General features: G+C 42.1%; 1 protein-coding gene and 1 non-coding gene across 5 annotated transcripts in view; one reads left to right on the forward strand and one right to left on the reverse strand.

Annotated features, from left to right (window-relative positions):
• ULK4 (unc-51 like kinase 4) overlaps positions 1–18,794 on the reverse strand; it is a 496,024-nt gene that overhangs the window by 357,278 nt on the left and 119,952 nt on the right. For all 4 annotated transcript variants that reach the window (XR_010662955.1, XM_065933097.1, XM_065933095.1 and 1 more), the window contains one exon: positions 16,715–16,842. Coding sequence is in view for 3 of the 4 variants with exons in the window: in XM_065933097.1 (XP_065789169.1) it covers positions 16,715–16,842 (128 nt within the window). In the remaining variant the exon portion in view is untranslated. The remainder of the gene's footprint in view (positions 1–16,714; positions 16,843–18,794) is intronic.
• On the forward strand, positions 15,068–15,197 carry LOC136168131 (small nucleolar RNA SNORA11). The gene has a single exon (XR_010663280.1). It is a non-coding gene; the product is annotated as a small nucleolar RNA SNORA11 (small nucleolar RNA).

The raw sequence follows: 18,794 nt of genomic DNA on the forward strand, positions 1-18,794 counted from the left end.
TTAAAAGGAATCTAATCCCATTGCTTTTCCAGGCAGACACACTTGCCCTGGTAATATGCATTGAAAAGGTACTTCTAAAACTAAGGGTGGAAGAAAAGGAGCAAAAGTACACATTTTTGGCAAAGTCTGACTAAAAAGCAATTTCATTTGTAGATTACACCTTTTCTACCCAATGAATCTAAGTGACAGCTATCAGACTTGTACAAAGGCAGAAGTTTGAAGATTTATTCTCTATAGAAAGTAAAGCAGAAAGGTTCTAGACTAAGAGAAAGCAAGCCAAGCCAAAGAAGGGGCCACCTAACAAAACAGGGAGTCTAGGTGAATTTCTCAACAAATACCAGGACTCCTAGCCCCCTTCCCCAGGGGGCTCCCCAGACCCAGGCAGCCAGGTCCCTGCGTCCCAGGCTGACAGCAGAAATGTGAAACTAACTGGCTCAAGAGAAACATCCTAGAGTTACTGATGCTAAATAAAGTTCATGTCAAAAATGCCCAATGTTGAGTAGTATTCGAGCATGTAAATATACCACAATTTATTCATTTCAGGGCTGACGGACATTTAGGCTGTCTCAACTCACTCGTACTACCAAGCATAACTTAGGCTGAATCCATGGAAACACTTCTGTTGGATATATACTTGGAAGTGAGACCGCTGGATCATAAGGTATGCCTGGCTTCAGATTAATAGGCACTGCTGATGTTCAGTTTTCCAAAGAGATGAAGTCAATTTACACTGCAACGGGTAGGTATAAGAATTCCAATTGCTCTATATTCTTGCCACAGTTTTTTCATGTGTTAATTGGCCATTTGAAGATAACCGGTTTAGTAAGTTCCTGTTCAAGTCTATGCTCATTTTTCTCTTGTATTATCTGCTCTTCCGTGCTTTATACATTTTAGTTAAGGGCCCACATCAATTACATGTGTAGCAAATACTTTCCACTACACTATGGACTTGTTACTTTCTCAGTGATCCCTTGTGGTGAACACAAGATCTTAATTTTAAGGTAATCCAATTTATCAATATTTTATGACAGTGCTCTTGTGTCCCACTTAAAAAAAAAAAAAATCTTGGTCTATTCCAAGGTAATAAAGAAATTTTCATGTGTTACCTACTGGAAACTTGTTTTCTCTTTTTACATGATTTAAATCGACATGAATTAACTTCTATGCACAGAGTAATTTAGAGCTTTTTTTTCTTATACTGATATCAAAATGATCCATTTACCACTTACTATACAAACCATCACTTCCTCACTGTTTTCTCCTGCGTCTCTTCTGCTCCTCTCCATATTTTCCATCCTTTTGTCTCTCCTCATTGGTCCCAGATGAATTCAGAACAGTATATTAATTCTCTACTCAGCTGTGTCTAATATGTAGTTAACCCAATCCCGCGAGTTCTGCATTTCAGTTACAGAATATCCACTCTATTTGTTTTTTTTTTTTTTTTTTTAATATTATTTTATTAGTTGGAGGCCAATCACTTTACAACATTTCAGTGGGTTTTGTCATACATTGACATGAATCAGCCATATAGTTACATGTATTCCCCATCCCGATCCCCCCTCCCACCTCCCTCCCCACCCGACTCCAAGAATATCCACTCTATTTGTTTTTATAGTTCTAGTTCTCTACTGAAATTTTCCATTTTCCAAATTCCTGAATACACTGATCATAGTTATTTTAAGGTATCTTTGTGATTAGTTCCAGTCTCTGTAACCTCTGTGGATACTGTGATTTATCTCACTTGTTTTTTGTATCATATCATCTTATCCTCTTGCAGGTCCAATTGCTTTCTGATGAGCGTTGGACTCTATATATACAGTCTGTGAGAAGTGGAAGGATTACTTTGAGACTGAGGGTTAAGCTCCTCCAGACCGGATTTACATGTAACCCTGGATCACCTTAATCCAACCAGAGATAATGATGGTTCAAAAGTGGGCTTCTTTCCCTGTTCCAGGAAATCCTCCAAATAAGTAACAGGGATCCAAATAAATAAATCTTCCAAATAAATAACAGAAACAGAGGGCAGAGAAAATGGAAATGTTTATCTTCTGGACATCAAAGAATGCACAAGAACTTCCATCAAAATTTATAGAGTAGAGAAAGGAAATTTATACTTGTGTCTGAGGAGTCAATTTTTTCTAAAATCTAAATTACCTATTACAAAAAATTTAATACTGTGCTACTTAATTGCCATAGTATGACATACCATTTCTTTAAGGCAAAAACTACTCACTTTCAGCCACTAGTACAGACTGTTAAAACATAAGGAGATATCCATTACCTCTGCTGGGAGAAATAAAAGACTGATGGGATTCATAACAATATAAAACTCACTCTAGAATGATGCTCCATTTCTTCATGCCCTCTCCAATGCCTTCCCATTACAGGATGTGTTTACACAGGCTATAGGAGAATAAACTGACTTCACGGACAAGGGAACATTAGCTACTTAAAGAACTCACATCCTATGAAGGAAATAAAATGTGGAGACATTTGAGTATAGAATCCATAAACACTTTACAATTCCTCTACAACCAAACTGCAAATGTTATTTCTTAGTGGTCTACAAGGGTATCAAGTTAAAAAGATCGACAAGCTGAACAATAATCCAAGTGTTATTGAGACGGGGAAGCCTGGGAGTGGAGATAAGACTTAGGGAGCGGACTGGGTTCCTTTGGGGCAACTTGAAGATTCCTCTTGGGCATGACAGTGAATATGTAAAGAATATGCAAACTGGGAGTTTGGAGAGGTCTTATAGATGCATACCAACCTATTTGAAGCCACTGGATTGGATGAAATAACCCTGGGACAGTGGTGAAAGAGCAACAAAGAGGGCCCAGGAAGGTGCAGAGGAGGGAGAACCAGCGAAGAAGGGACTGAGGTGGGGAGAAAGCAAAGAATGCATGTTAACTCCTACCATGAGCCTTTTCACTGCACAGGAAAATTCTGGTTCACGCTGGCCAGCTGAACCCAAGCATTTTACTTCTCTTTTTCCCACATCCCCTCAGGAAATCCACATAATCCCTAAAAAGAGGAAGCTGTACCATTCACAGCTAGAACCTTCCAAGAACTTTGTCAAGCTGACGGTGCAGATGGAAGGGGGCAGAGGCAGGCACACAGGAAGGAGAAACCTGCCCGGGAAACAGGGAGAACCCCAGCAGCACCCGTGGCTCCAAATGGCAGGGAGACAAGCTTAAGCGCTGGGACTGATAAGAAGAGGCGAGTTCCTCAAACCTAAGGACAGTTATTGAAAAAACTAGTACCAGCAAACCTGGCACAAAGACCATGGTAACTACAAGGAAAAGGATCCCAGGAAGACTGCAGGATGGAGAGATTTTAAAGCAAAGGAGTGACCTGATGAAAGTGGCATTTGAAGAACGTGGCTCTGGTATGGCACAGATAAATGATGAGAGAGGAAGCCAGACAGGCCATTAGCAGCTACGAGTGTGCAGGTGAAGAGGAGAAACAGAAAGGAACTGGAGAGACAAGAACAAACTGCCTGGAAATGGTGAGAATAGGAGATAAGACTCCAATAGTCTTTTTCAGAGAGAATGGCACATCCACGTGGTGAGAAATCCATCACACGGATTTTTTAAACGGAGAAGCCACGCTCCTTTACCTTAGTCCGGGACCCTCCAGGATGCCATCACCCCTCCCCACCCCCATTCCTACCCCCGGAAGCCCCGCCCTCCCCTTCCGGTCCCACTGGACTCACTGTGCCCACCAACGGGCCACTCCACTGCCTACTGCTGCTGCAGACCTCCCCGTGTGCAGCATGATGCTGCATGAGATGCAAACCGTGGCTAATCCGTCCCTTTTGGATTCGCCTTAGACCACCTCACAAACAGTTCCTTGTTGAGACCACATACTATTTCAGAAAATCAAAACACCACATTTTTCCTTGCTTTACTTCAATCTAAACCCATTGGTATCTATCTACTGCACATTTTTTATAACTGACTTTTCTCCCTTCAGAGAAAATGTGTAGTTTAAATATGGAATTTTGGGGGGAGGAATAAATTCGGAATTTAATATTAACAGATACAGATTACTATGTATAAAATAAACAAGGACCTACTATTTAGAACATGAGTATATTCAATATCTTATAAAAACCTATAATGGAAAAGAACCTGAAAAAAAACACATATGTGTATATATATCCCTGAATTACTTGTACACCTGAAACATTGTAAATCAACTATACTTCAATAGATAAATAAGGGATCCTTTTAGAAAACTTATGAATTTTTGCCTAACTAAAAAATTTATGACGTTTTGATTCCACTTGTTTGACTCAGTATGAATAAAATGCTAGATTTCTAATTTTTAAAAAACAGATATGCAAATAAGCAACAAAGGTGTAGCACAGGGAGCTATAGTCGATATCTTGTAATAACCTATAATGGAAAATTATTTCAAAAATAATATAAATTTATATGTAGAACTGAATCAGCTTGTTGCACACCTGAAACTATAAGTCAACTATACTTCAATAAAATATATATATTAAGAAAAATAAGGGATCTTCAGCAAGTTCATCATCCAATACTTCTCTTTGTAATTAAAGCTGCTGCCTCTTGGGTTATGATGCTCAGGTGATAGTTTTGAACTAAATTTAAATGACATGGACACACCACATGTACAGACCTATTCTGTGTTTATTTCTTCAGTTTCGAAATGTAATAGACATTTAGGAATAGACACAGTTAGCAACCAGCAGAATCCACACACTGGCTACATGATCTCTGCAGCAAGGGCCATTATGATTTAAAAAAAAGGGGGGGGGGGGGACAAACAGGAGTTCCTGACATGTCCCTTCTCTAAAAAGATATTAACTCATATCCATAGAAAACCAAATGACAGAAATTGATACCAACATCAAAAAAAAAAAAAAAAAAACTGACAGGCACAGGGATGATAAAAATCTATTATATGTCCATTTGTCTATTTGGTCTGTGCAGAATTTCAGAAAAATAACTGTGATGGACCTCAACTGTGGATTACCCAAAATGGAAACAGGTTGTGACTCCAACTGCAGCTGTGATTTCAGCTTGGTACCTCTACTGCAGCAAATTAGCACTGCCCTGGGATCTTACAGGTGCTATTGACCTTGCAAAGGCTTTTTTCTACATGTAAATATGGAAGAACCACCAGCACATGTTTGCTTGTTACAGTCATCACGGCAAACAGCAGATGTTCAGGGCCTTGCCTTTGAGCTCTGCCAACAAGCCCACTCTTGGTTATCAGGCAGCAAATATCTGCATGTCTTGATGTCCCACCAACACACTTGTACTTGCACACTAGCACTCTGATGACGTTAGACATTAGGCTACTGAACCTGAGGAACTTCAGCTGGCTTAGTAAGACATTTAAGAGACAGATAAACTCCATAAAAATCCATTGTCTACTAGGCCCCAATGAAGTTTCTAGGGCTTAATAATCTAGAACATGTTGAGCTATCCCTCCAGAGCAAAGACAAGTTATTTTATCTTCTACTGATTATGACCAAAAAGCGGGCTTTGTGAACCTAGGCGGCAATATACACCCCCTTTGACTGTGTCCCTCTGACTCATTTTCTGAGAGACCCATACACTAACTAGTTTCTAATGGAGCTGGAATGAATGAAGGCTCTGTTGCAATTCCCATCTGCAGTGTAAGCAGTTCTGCCACGTGGGCCATATGACCCAACACATCTACTGATACTCTCAGTATATTGTGGGTTATCTTGCGGGAATATTTACATGATATTTACATGGGGCCCCAGGAAAACACCAATAAATGAATCACAACACAGGTCTTTGGGTTGCTATCATCTGAAAGTTTGTGTTTACCCCCAAATTTAACTAGAATTCTAACACCCAATGCTATGATGTTAGGAGGTGATTAGGTCATGGGGGTATAGCTCTCATGAAGGAATCAGTGCCTTTATAAAAGAGAGCCCACAGAGGGCCCTAATCCCTTCCTTCATGTGTGGACACAAAGATAAGCCTTCAACCTAGAGGAGGGCCTTCAACCAACCCACAATGGCATCCTGATCTCCAACTTCCAGCCTCCAGTACTATGAGAAATATATGTCATTTATAAGCCACCCATCTGAGCCACCAAGGAAGCCCCTTTATAAGTCACCAATCTTTGATATGTTGTTAGAGCAGCTAAGGGTTTTAGCTGCCAAGTTTTAGAGTTAAGTCATATTCTCATCTGCAGATCACTGTTCTTTTGAGAAACAGCCCCTGATAGAGGATGAACATGACTAGTGACATTCAATGATCACATGACATGAGTAAGCCATCACTAACTGTATCATTAACCTGACACGCCAAGCCACTACCGCTGGGCACACACAGCAGTAACCCATCACCAAGTGCACTGATAAATTTAAGAGCGGAGCTTGAACAGGTCCAGTAAGACTACTAAGCTGAATGAGCAGGTGGTGCACAGTCCTTTGACACATTCTCTTTAGCACTGTCTCTCCTCTCTCGATCCTGATGAAGAATTATTTATAAGCAGTTGACTGAACAAGAAAACCACTGAGCCTGGTTAGTGAATGGTTCACTATAATACACTGGCAGCAAATCAAAGTAGACTGCTGCCAGCATGACAAAAGAAATCAAATGAGTCCCTGAAAAGGAAGCCCAACACATTTTGTTTTACTTTACGTTCAAACTGAGACATGGCTAAAGGTACTGATGCCTGCTGATTTCATGGGCACTGGCTATCAGCTTGAATCTTCTATTGATGGCCAGGGACTTTAAAAAAAAAAAGAAAAAAAAAAAGAGTTAAAAACTGGTGACCAGAAGTTCTGGGAAAGGTCTGTGTGAGTGGACATCTCAGAATGCACACAAAGCATGATGACATTTGTGCACCGTGTGGATGCCCGCTAAAGGACAACGACTTTAGAGAAGCCTCTCTACAAGCAGCTAGAGAAGATGGCACATCCTGCAAATGTGGGTCCACACTAGTTCTCCAGTCACTCCCGGGCTTGCTCATGGGTCCTCAGCCAGAGTGGCCCTGGGGGCAGTACTAGAGGATATACATGGGCTCAGCACAAGGAATGCGCCTCTTCAATTATGACCGAGATCCTGCCCATCCAGCCAACACGCGAAAGCAAAACTGTGCCCCCAGCCTGGCCCATAACCTGGGGAGATCAGTCAGCCAGCTAACAACAGACTGGTGCATGAAAGGGGCAGTAAACTCTCCTTTAAGTACAGACAAAAGAAGTGCCTTATTTATCATCATGATAATCAAAAGTAACACTCTATCTGATCAAGAAACTTACTGACTGCAGAAGTGGGTAATATGCTCAGGCCCACTGAATTCAGCAAGTAGCCCATCACCCAGAAACACCTGGCTTAACTGAGAGGAAGAATGGGCGACTGCAAACTCGGTGGTGCTGCCAGCTGGGAAAAAAACACAACACCGGGTCTCATAACAATGAGGTGGAATGCTTTGCATCAGCAAACAAAACATAGGCTTTAGCATTCCTCATCATCAAAACACACGGGTCTGGTGGTAACTGAGAGGCAGAAGTGGGAATGACTACCTCTCACTGTTATACCTCACAGCCCACTCGCTGCTTTTTTACCTACAGTTTCCACGACCCTGAGCTTTGCTGGAATGGTTCCGAGCAAGAAAGGTTTCCACCAGAGGACAAAATAACTCCATCTGGGGGATGGAGAGGATCACTCTACTGATGAAGAGTGAGTGATCACAATCACCGAGGAAATATTACATTGCTGCCAAACAGTGTGGACAGGGTCAGCAAGGACCTTGGAGAGTTTCTGAAGAACCTGCAGGATTTTCACATGCACAATCGCTCAGTCGTGTCCGACTCTTTGAGACTCCAGGGACCATAGTCCCCCAAGCTCCTCTGTCCATGGGATTTCCCAAGGCAAGAATACCGGTATGAGTTACCATTTCCTTCTCCAGGTGATCTTCCTGACCCAAGGATCAAATTCGCATCTCTGTCTCTTCCTGCATTGGCAGGTGTATTCTCTAGCACTACTTGGGAAGCCCAGATACTTCTGTATCTAATAGCTAAAATTAAGGAAACTCTAAGCAACCAACAAAAACCTGGGTCATATCCTTCAAGTATTTGACAAAAGTACAATTCTGTGATTCAAGTTTATTTATAACGGTAGAACTTCTGAATCATTAGGATTCATGATATACATTTGTCATCATGCTCAGATGCCCTCAAAAAGGTAAACTCACCAACTAGTCAAAAGTTGCCCCTCTAACTGTACTTAGGATATAAGATAGTGGTAGGTGTTTTTTTCCTTAATTTGACATTATAATGGATAGAAAAAGTATTTATCATTTTAATTTGCACTTCTCTGATTATTCTTTAGACTGACTATCTTTATGAATCTCTTTACATAGATTAACTCTATTACATATGACGCAAAACTTTACAGAATTTCTTAGCATTTTATTTCTGATTTGTGGGGCATATAAAAGTTTCTAAACTATATATAGCCAAACTATCAGTATTTCCTTTTATGGTTTATTTCATTGCTTTTCTACTCAGAAAAGCTTTCCTTGCCCATATTTAAACATATTTTATTCCAGCTGTTTAGAGTTTCTTTCTCACATATAATTCTTTAATCCATCTGGAATTGACTTTTGTATGGTGTAAGCTGAGAAAATAATTTTTCCCACACAGTTAACCAATTATACGAGTAAAATTTTTTTAAATCTTCCTTTTAAGATCAAAGCAGATTTTTCCCCCACTGATTACCATATTAATAGCAATGCTATGGGGAAGGGAGAAAAAAAAAAGTCCAGGAAAACCTGATCCATCAGGAGGCATTGACATTTCAGGCTCATAACAAACTACACAGTGAACTTACAAGGCTCTTCATCCCCTAAAAGGGTTATCATTTCTAGAGAAACATATGACCCTATTTTATCTCCCGTCATTTTCAATATGAGTATGAAGCCATTTGGAGAAATAGGTGGACATTTGGGGGCTATCATATCCTTTTTATCTAATCCTGACAGCTCAATTTCACTGCCTGTCGTGCAAGATAGATTTGAGAGCTGACATCATAGAAAATGTACTGAAATTTAATCCACAAAAGGCTGATGGTGATGATGGTAAGCAGGAAAAAAATATCTACATAATGTAGCAAAGGTTATCATGGGCTCTTGATGTGAGGTTTCAGTTCTCAGGAGATGGGTAGCATGGCCATTAGCTCAAACATCCAGCTGCTGATGGAGTTCCAAGGCACAGGTATGGGAGAGAGAACAATTTTCTCTATGAACTCATCACAGAGAATTTTAACATCTCTCTATCCTGAAGCCTGCCTCCCTTTTGCAAACATTTATATTCAACGTTGCATTTCACATGCACACTGATATAATACCTGGGCAGCAAAGCAAAAAGGAACACATACCAACCTCCCATCTGGGAGGTGTGGGCAAGGCCAAACAGGGCGCTAACCTTCTATCCTCTGCCTGGTGGAGGCAGGCAGCAGTGACCTGATTCCCCTGTAGGCGTAATTCCTATAAGACGGCAGGCAGCAGGCCCTCCATTCCCTGTCCAGCCAAGCAAGCCACTCTCCAGTCTCCCTGCAGGGGCAGTGAGAGCGTGTCTGAGCAAGTGGCTGATCTTCCATTCCCCGGCCAGGAGAAGCAAACAGCAATCTGATTTCCCTGGCAGGTTACTTATCAATGGGGCCCAGTGATGAGCGGGACCTTCGTCCCTCCCCTAGCAGTGACAAGACTTAACACCAAGCGAGATGAAGACACATCTTATTACACAAGGTAATAGGCAAAATGTCCAGGATATAATCTTAAAAATCACAAACCATAGCAAGAACCAGGAAAATCACAACATGAATCAAAAAACACAATCAAGAGATGCTAACACCCACATGAACCAGGTACTAGAAGGATCTAATAAGAATTTCTAAGCAGGCATCATAAAAATGTTTCAAATGATCTGAAAGACCAATGAAAGAACTCAAAAATTTCAGGAGAAAAAAAGTTTTTAAAATAACCAATGTAAGCTACAGAACTTTTGAAAACTACAATAACCAAAACTTAAAAGTCAATGGACAGGCTCAAGAGTGGAGCACAGGTAACAGAAAACACAATCGGGAAACTTAAGGACAGATTAGCTGAATTCACAATATCTGAAAAGCAGATACAAATAGGCTTATAAAAGAAAGCATCTCAGGAACCTACCAGACAATAACAAAATGCCTTGTATTTGTATCATCAGGATCCAGAAAGGGAGGAGAGAAATAATGGGACTGAAAAAGTATCTGAAGAAATAATGCCTGAAAAATACTCAAATTCAGCAGAAGACTTAAATGAGCAAACTCAAAATAGGAGAAACCCACACTAAAGAGGTATAACAATTAAACTTTTTTAAATCCTAAAGACAAAAAAAATGCCTTTAAGACAGCAGAGAAAAATGAACCATGGCTATTGAAGGAACAGCAACTGAAATGAAAGATGTCTCATATGGAACTACCAGTTTGGTTCCAGGACCCACTGCTGATACCAAAATCCGTGGATGCTCAAGTCACATATGAACTATGCTCTCAATGTTCACACAGTTTTGCATCTAAGGAGTCAACCAACCACAGATTGTAGTTCTGTCTATATTTATTGGCAAAATACCTGCATGTAAGTAAACCTGCAAAGTTCAATCCCGTGTTGTTCAAGAATCAACTGCACTGCCAAACAATTAGTGTTCTTTATACACTTCAATATCTCTTCTTTGGAGTCACATCACACACTATCAAATTATTTTTCAAGTTTTAGAGACTGCTTTATTTAATTTTATTTTAATTATATAAAAAATTCACCTGACACTTAAACCTAAATCATAAAACAGGTATATGCAAAGTACAGCTGTCACCCCACCCCTGTTCCCTATTGTCTTTTGCTCCAAATAAAATGCCATTTTGTTCATTTTTAATTTATCCTTCTATTCTTTTTGAAAATAGTAATAAGTGCATATGTCTTTTCTGTTTTCTCCCTCATTCTTACACAAAAGTTAGTATATAGTAAGCACCCTTCTGCACCTTGCTTCTATCAGGATAATACATCTTGGTGATCAGTCCATGGCTGTGTATAGAGATCCTATTTGTCCATTCTAACAGCTGCAGAGTCCTCCATCATGGGGACTGTGGCTAGAAGAATTCTAAAAATGTCTCTCCCACGATTCCTACCCCTTGACTATTCAAAACACTAATCTGAGTACAACAGTGAAGGGAGTTTAAAGATAAAAAGGAACAAGATTATTTCATTTGCAGAGATGTGGATGAGCTTAGAGACTGTAAGACAGAATGAAGCAAGTCAGAAAGAGAAAACCAAGTATCATATATTAGCATGCATATGTGAAATCTAGAAAAATAAGAGAGGCGAACTTATCTGCAGAGCAGAAAGAAACACAGATGTAGAGAACAGACATATAAACACCAAGAGGGGAAAGGAGTGGGAAAGAACTGGGAGACTGGGGTTGACACATGTCCGCCACTACGTATAAAATAGGTAACTGATGAGAACCTACTGCATAGCAGAGGGAACCCTCCTCCGTGCTCTACGGTGATCTAAACAGGAAGGAAATCCAAAAAGGAGGGGATACATGTGTATGTACAGCTGATTCATTTCGCTGTACAGCAGAAACTAACACGATTATTGTAAAGCAACTACACTCCAATAAAAAATTTTTAAAAATAAAGTCCCAATTCGATTATCCTCAAATTACGTAGGTTACCTGTATGAGCTGAACCCAATCAGCTGAAACCTTTAAAAATGGGGTTTTCTACTGCTGGTGGCAGAAGAGTGAGGCCAAAGACATTTGAGTTGGTGGAGGGGATTCAAGGTATAAAAAGGGCAACTACTCGCCTCCAGGAAAAAAGCAAATGGCTCTGCTGTGAATTGCCAATGGAGAGGAAGGACGGCCTCTAGAAGCCGAAAGCAAACCTCAGACATAAACCAGCAACAAAGCGGGGACCTCGGTCTCACAGCTGCAAGGAAATGAACTCTGCCAACAATCAGTGCTCTTGGAGAAGACCTCAGCCTCAGACAAGGACTGCAGCACCAGCCAATAACTGCACTTCGACCCTGTGAGACATGAGCAGGGGTCCAGCTTCGAAGAGACTGACCTCCTGACCCACATGAACTGTCAGATGAATACATGTGTGTTGTCCTAAACCATTGACTTTGCTGTAATGTTACGGCAGGAAGGAAGAACACAAGGGTGACCACAACTCTCCAGCTAGTCTGCAGTATATAGTTTACCGTTAACAAATGATGCCTCACGCATGTGTCATTTCACGTCTTTGCCAATAACAGATCTTCGGACAGTGTATCCAAGAAGTGAGATGGCTGGGACAAAGGGTAAAAATATGGAATTTCTCTAGATACAGCCAAATTCTTCTTCATAGTAGTCACAGTTGCCATTCCCACCAGCGGCCCAGGACAGTGCCAGCTGCCCCAAAGCCTCCCCGACAGAACATGTTTCAGATGCTATCAACGTGCTGAGTGAGAAAGAACAGTCAGTGTAGTTTCTCTTGAAACGAGGAGCATAAGGTGTTTTCCTCCAATAATAAGGAAGATTCAGCATTTACTCACAGATTGAGGATCATCCTCACTGCTTTTTTCCATGAACTGTCTGTTTCTCATTAAGTCTCTGTTTCTGTGAGTTTGTCTTGTCTCTTGGCGAGTCTTGACTTCTGAGTTCCATGTTTCCTTATGTATCTGGTGATTCTTGGTTGCCCATCTATATTTTAAGAGGATGCACTGAAGTGTTGTTGGAAGATCTGCATGCAGGAGTGGGGCTCACGATGGATGGGCTCCAATACAGGAATATGGGGCAAGGTTTCTTGAGCTACAGTAGGGGACAGCCAAATGGCCAGTCCCTGCGGGGATGGGATCAGCTTCCCTGAGGTTAATCTCCAAACTCTGGTCAAGGGCATGGAAACCAGGCTGCCAACAGCCTGCAAGTTAAGGAAGGGTAGAAAGCAGATGTCCTCACCCTTGAGACTAAGCAGCTTTTCTACGATCCTCATTAGAGGGTCTCACAAAGCATCTCATCTCCCTCTGATATGTCTCAAACCCCACTTCTGAAGCCTTACTGGTTCAAACCACCCAGAATATATCTCACGTCTCCTGGTGCAGCAGAAGAGGCAGAGGGTCACGGATGCTCAGGCCTAGGAATCAAGTCTTCATGCAAATTGCCACCAATCCTCCTACGTTGAGTCTCACCTCCCTCTCACCACTGACTTCAAAGGTACCTTTACACCTGCCTTTCCCAGCCTGTCCTAAGTTCTGCCAGGCAGTGATCAGGTCTCCTCCCAGCTTTTCCCTCTGCAGACATTAATGATGTCAGTGAAGATTCATCTCTCACCCTTCCAGCTTCCAAAAAACAAGGACAGGTGACAGTATTCCTCTGCCCCAGTCACCTCCCCCTCTGCAGCTCTGTGACTTTTTGATTCCTTCACCCTCAGTTTAATACAGCATCAGGAGAGAGCATGTTTGAGCAGAAGATAACTACTGAGATTTCTTCCATTAGAAACCCTCCTCCATCTGCTCCTTTACTCTTCCTGGCATTCCCCATGATCTGCATGTTCGGTCTCCTGGACCAACACTCCAACTTCCCTATTGTTTCCACATGCATCTCCATGTCTTTGTCACTGGCTCTGCGTGGGTCATTGTGTCCTTTCAAAGCACTAACGCCGTCCCCAGCAGAGGCCATTTGCTTTTGGTTCTTCTGCTGAATTTCAGGAAACTGCTTCTCCATGGAGTTTTCATTCCTTGTTTGTTAACATTCTGTCTATTCCATTAGTTCTGCCTCCATGAGGGCTGCCTGCCCTTGTTCTTCCTCCTTCAAGTACTTCCAGCATCTCCGTCAGTGGACTGTGACCAAGCTCTGCTCACTCAAGACTTCCTCCCCCGGCTCGGCACCTGATCAGGCCAGGTTGTGGCAAAGATACAGGTGGGCAGGGGACATGTTCTCTCCAAGTGCTGGAAAATGAGATCACCCCCCTGCAGCCTCAGTCAGGGGCAGACTGGCCCCCAAGGCAGCGCCACTGTGGATCCCCTGGGGACAGGACCACTGGCCCAAACACCACACACCAACAGCACCTGCATCCTGCACCCAACAGACCTAAAGTCTGCTATTCCCCCAAGCTTAGAGGACAGAGTGTTCACGTCTGGAAGAATGGGCCACCCTTCCCTCTCCCACAAGGCTGAGCCTCACCCTCCAGGCACCCCGCCCCTTCTCTCTCCAGAGAATGCAGGGTAGGGGTCAGGGTTAGGGTGTGCATTCAGGCCACCATCCACCACGGCCAAAGTTTCTCAATATTCACTCGGGGACACAGAAATCACAGTCCCTTCCTAGGAGGACCAAGCCTGTCCCACTCAGGCTCTCAGTCTGAGTGATTCGGTTCTTTCCAGTTAGTCTCTGAGCTGGGGTGAGAAGCGGAATTTGAGACAGGATGATGAGAGTGGCTCTCAGAAGTAGTAACGAGTAGACTGAACAGAAACCTGCATGAGCTGAGGAGATCAGCCAAGCACACGGGTGTGGGGAGAGCCGTGGGCGTGGGGAGCACCGGAGGGGCGTGTGATGAGCAAGCGTGTGCAGGAAGCGGCAGGAACTGCGCGGCTGGCTGGTGTGGAGCGGGCGGAGGAGGAGCGGTAGGACACAAGGGCTGAGAGGCGGGCGGGCGTGAGATGGAGTCAGACAGGGCAGCCCACGGTCAGAGAGTGGGGTGTTACCTCAGCCCAACGGGATGTTACGAGGAGAATGTGAACAGGCAAGAAAGAAAAGCGGATTCTCACTTTCTCTCACTGTGTGAGAGACACTCTAGCTGCTACACGGAGACCAGACTGTGAGTCTAAGAAACGATGGAAGAACCTGTTGAGAAACCGTATTACTTCTCCTGGAGGAAAATGATGGTAGATACAAGGAGAGATGAGAGGCAGCAAAGACCGTGATGAGGTCTTTACTGATAGGTAAGAGCGACTTCTGCTTCCAGCCATGATGGGCTCACAGGATTAGGGCACACCCTCTCATCTATAACCACCAACAAATAGACAAAACATTGGGGTGTGCTCAGAGCAGGGGGCCTGAAGAAATGGCTTGTCTGTTTATAACACACCCGACAGGAATCTGGGTTCACTGTGACGAGGGGCACAAAATCTGTGGCCTTCCTATGAGCAGAAACCTGACACGTGTTCCCAAAAATAAAGAAAAAAAAAAAACAAATAGACAAAACATATGAGACATCAGTTCTCAACTGGACATAAGACAGCAACGGGTTGATCCCTGACAGATCAAAATCAATGGAAATTTGTTAGGACCCTGCACATGACCCACACCTAGAAGTGGTTCACCCGCAATGTGATGACAGGCTAAAGACAGATATAGGGAAGAATCTAACAGAAAACTACAAACGCCTTCGAAGTGACAAACATGCTCAAAGAAAGTCATGTGCCCATGAATTGATATTGACATGTGGTAGAACCCATCTGTGTGAAAAGACATATTCAAAGATAAGAAACATAGAACTGCAGTAGGGATCAGCATCAACAGGAACATGTGCAATCAGATTTGATAATAAGGACTCTCACTTTGACCCCTAATTAAGCAAAATGTTAAGTCTTCTCCCCAAAAGAATTCTACTTTTCCCATTATTAGACCTATGTTACAAAAAGTATATACTCAATTATTAGCAGTGTATACTGTTTCTTTAACTTCAGTTAAGTGGTTCATTTACAATATTGTGTTAATTTGTGCTGTATAGCAAAGTGATTCATACATTATTTTTCATATTCTTTCCATTGCAGCTTATCACAGGCTACTGAATATAGTTCTCTGTGCTATGGAGTACGACCTTGTTCATCCATTCTATATATCACAGTCCACATCTGCCAATCCATCCCAGGGATATATTGCGAATAGTGTATTTTTAATTATGTCAACAAAAAATTTGTGAAAATTTGTCTTCTCTCTTGTAATAGAAGTACATACATAATATTCACAATTTTGCTTCTTGACTTGTAAATCCTAAAACATGTACTCTCTGTTTGCAGGATAAAATTTTCCAATTCCTAATCAAGATCCATCTCAGCAATTCTAGAATCTTCCCAGTATTCTACCTTAAGTAAAAAATCAGGTCGAGAAATAGACAGTAAACCATGTGCTCAAGGTTCCTCCAGGATGTAACAAACAGGGGCAGACGGTTTCAAAGACATTAATCGAGAAACATCAGAGGATGGAGGGAACCTGAGGTACATTAAGAAGCTTCTCCTTTTGGAGAGAAGAGGTGAGACTCAGTAACCATGAGAGATCTGCCCATTCGAGGACAGTCCACATACTCCAGATCCCCATCCTGCCTCCTTCTCTGCTGCACTACACTGGTTCTTCTGGGCTTCCTGCTACTCTTTCCAGAACCTCATACTAATGAGAGCTATGACCAAACCACCCGTCAACAATGCCTTACAAAGATGCAGACCAGAACCACCTTTAACACCCTACCTTTAACACACTGTGCTCAGATCTGGGAAATCCCTAGTACTTAACCACCAGCCGACGTCAGTGTTTCCAAGCAGAGGTGATAAGTGAAAAATTAAACCCTTGGAAAAATTTAGGAAAATGACTTTCAATAACCAGGTACATAGGGGCCAAGAAACACTACAAATAAAACAGGCACCAAACTGAAGTCATTGGCAAAATCAGAGAAAATCTTACCTTGCTTGGCAGCTGAGCAGCAGCATCTCATGGTTATGAATCAAAATATATAAAAGAACCAGAAAGGCTTTGGCTCTAATGGACGTGGAGGGGCTGTCCAGTAAACGGATAATTGTAGAGACGAAGTCCTGTGGGAAACACGAGAATATTTTTTAAGAAAGCATGAAACAAATAAATAGAACAGTCAACTCTGAAGGTCAATAGATTATAATAAAAAAAATAGATGGCATAAAATAAAATAACATCACCTGTCAGTTTTGAAAATCTTTTTTATTGCTACACTCTATACCAAGTTATTAAAATGTATGATCTCATTTAAACCTGAAAAGTAGCTGGAAAAGGTGACAATATTATCTCTGTTTTAAAAAAGGAAATCTTGAAAAGTTAAGCACTTTGCCCCAAAATCACAAAATTGGATTCAAATCCAGGTCAGACAGACAACAAAGCCTGATTCTTAACCACCCATCACATGATCGGAAATGTGGCAATAACTAACTAGAACTCAAAGTCACGACTGCATGTATGCATGAACTTTTGAGCAAACCTGCACACACAAAGATCACACCTCTAGTCTACACAACTGAGGTCCTACAGACTTAAAGTAAAAACAACAGCCAATATGGGACACAAGGAAAAAACCTCAATTTCTATACATATATGGGTATATATGTACACATGCTCAGTCACGTCTGACTCTGCGACCCCATGGACTGTAGTTTATCAGGCTCCTCTGTCCATGGGATTTCCCAGGCAAGAATACAGGGGTGGGCTGCCATTTCCTAGTCTACTATTTCTATAACATTCTTTACTTAAAGGTTTAACACAACACAGAAAAATAAGTGTTGACGAGTATTACTGCCGTTTTCTCTTGTAACAAAAAGACTGCATCATTCTGTGAGCCTACGGATATGCAAAAAATGGAATACACATACACACAGGGCTAATGGATATAAGTAGGCAGAATTATGGAATTGGATCGTTATAATTAAGATGGTTACGGAGAGCAGGACTTTAAGTTCCTGAGAGTCCTTGGCAGAGGAAAGCACCTATGAGTGACACTGTGTGTCCAAGGTAGATGAAAGCAGCTCAATTTTTTTTTTATTTTTGCCAAAGTGCTTTCATATTGGGTGCTATACTTGAAGGCAGGAAGCGCTTACACAGCCGTGTACATGACTCTATTTTAAAATGGAGATATATCTGTATCTATGCACCAGTCTTTTTGCCTTTTCATACTGTTCATGAGGTTCTGAAGGCAAGAACGCTGAAGTGGTTTGCCATCCCCTTCTCCAGGGGACCACATTTTGTCAGAACTCTCCACCAAGACCCATCCATCTTGAGTGGCCCTACACGGCATGCCTACAGGGCATGGCAGTCCCTTGAACTGCAAGGACATCAAACCAGTCAATCCTAAAGGAAATCAACCCTGAATACTCATTGGGAGGACTGAGGCTGATGCTCCAGTGCTTTGGGCATCTGATGCAAAGAGCTGCCTCATTGGAAAAGACCCCCATTCTGGGAAAGACTGAAGGCACGAGGAAAAGGGGATGACAGAGCATGAGATGACTGGATGGCATCACTGGCATCACTGACTCAAGGGACTTGAGTTTGAGCAAGCTCAAACTCAAGATGGTGAAGAACAGAACCTGGTATGCTGTAGTCCATGGGACTGCAAACAGGCAGACACAACTGAACAACTAAACAACAACAAATCCATCAGTCTCACCTAGATTCTGAACCAAATAATCAAACTAACTCATCAACTGGGGTGAAAAACAGAATCAACACCAAGGTGGCCTTGAGTAATGGACCTGTTTTCACCTTTCCAGTTGACAGCAGAAAGCCCATTTCCCCACGGTCAACTCTCAGTTCTAATTTATACAGTACAGTCCATAGATCAAAACAACAAACTGTTTCCCACACTGACACCACTCTCACACATACACGTGCACAACTGCAAAACCATGAAAACATCCATAAGCCACGTACTGAAAAACGGTTTCAGACTACTGCAGACTAGAGAGACATGATATCTGATTGCAATTCAGTATCTGGAAGTTCTGTTTCACATCAAAGAACATTA

This window comes from Muntiacus reevesi, chromosome 4, assembly GCF_963930625.1.
Source record: "Muntiacus reevesi chromosome 4, mMunRee1.1, whole genome shotgun sequence".
In the NCBI taxonomy this organism is placed as follows: domain Eukaryota; kingdom Metazoa; phylum Chordata; class Mammalia; order Artiodactyla; family Cervidae; genus Muntiacus; species Muntiacus reevesi.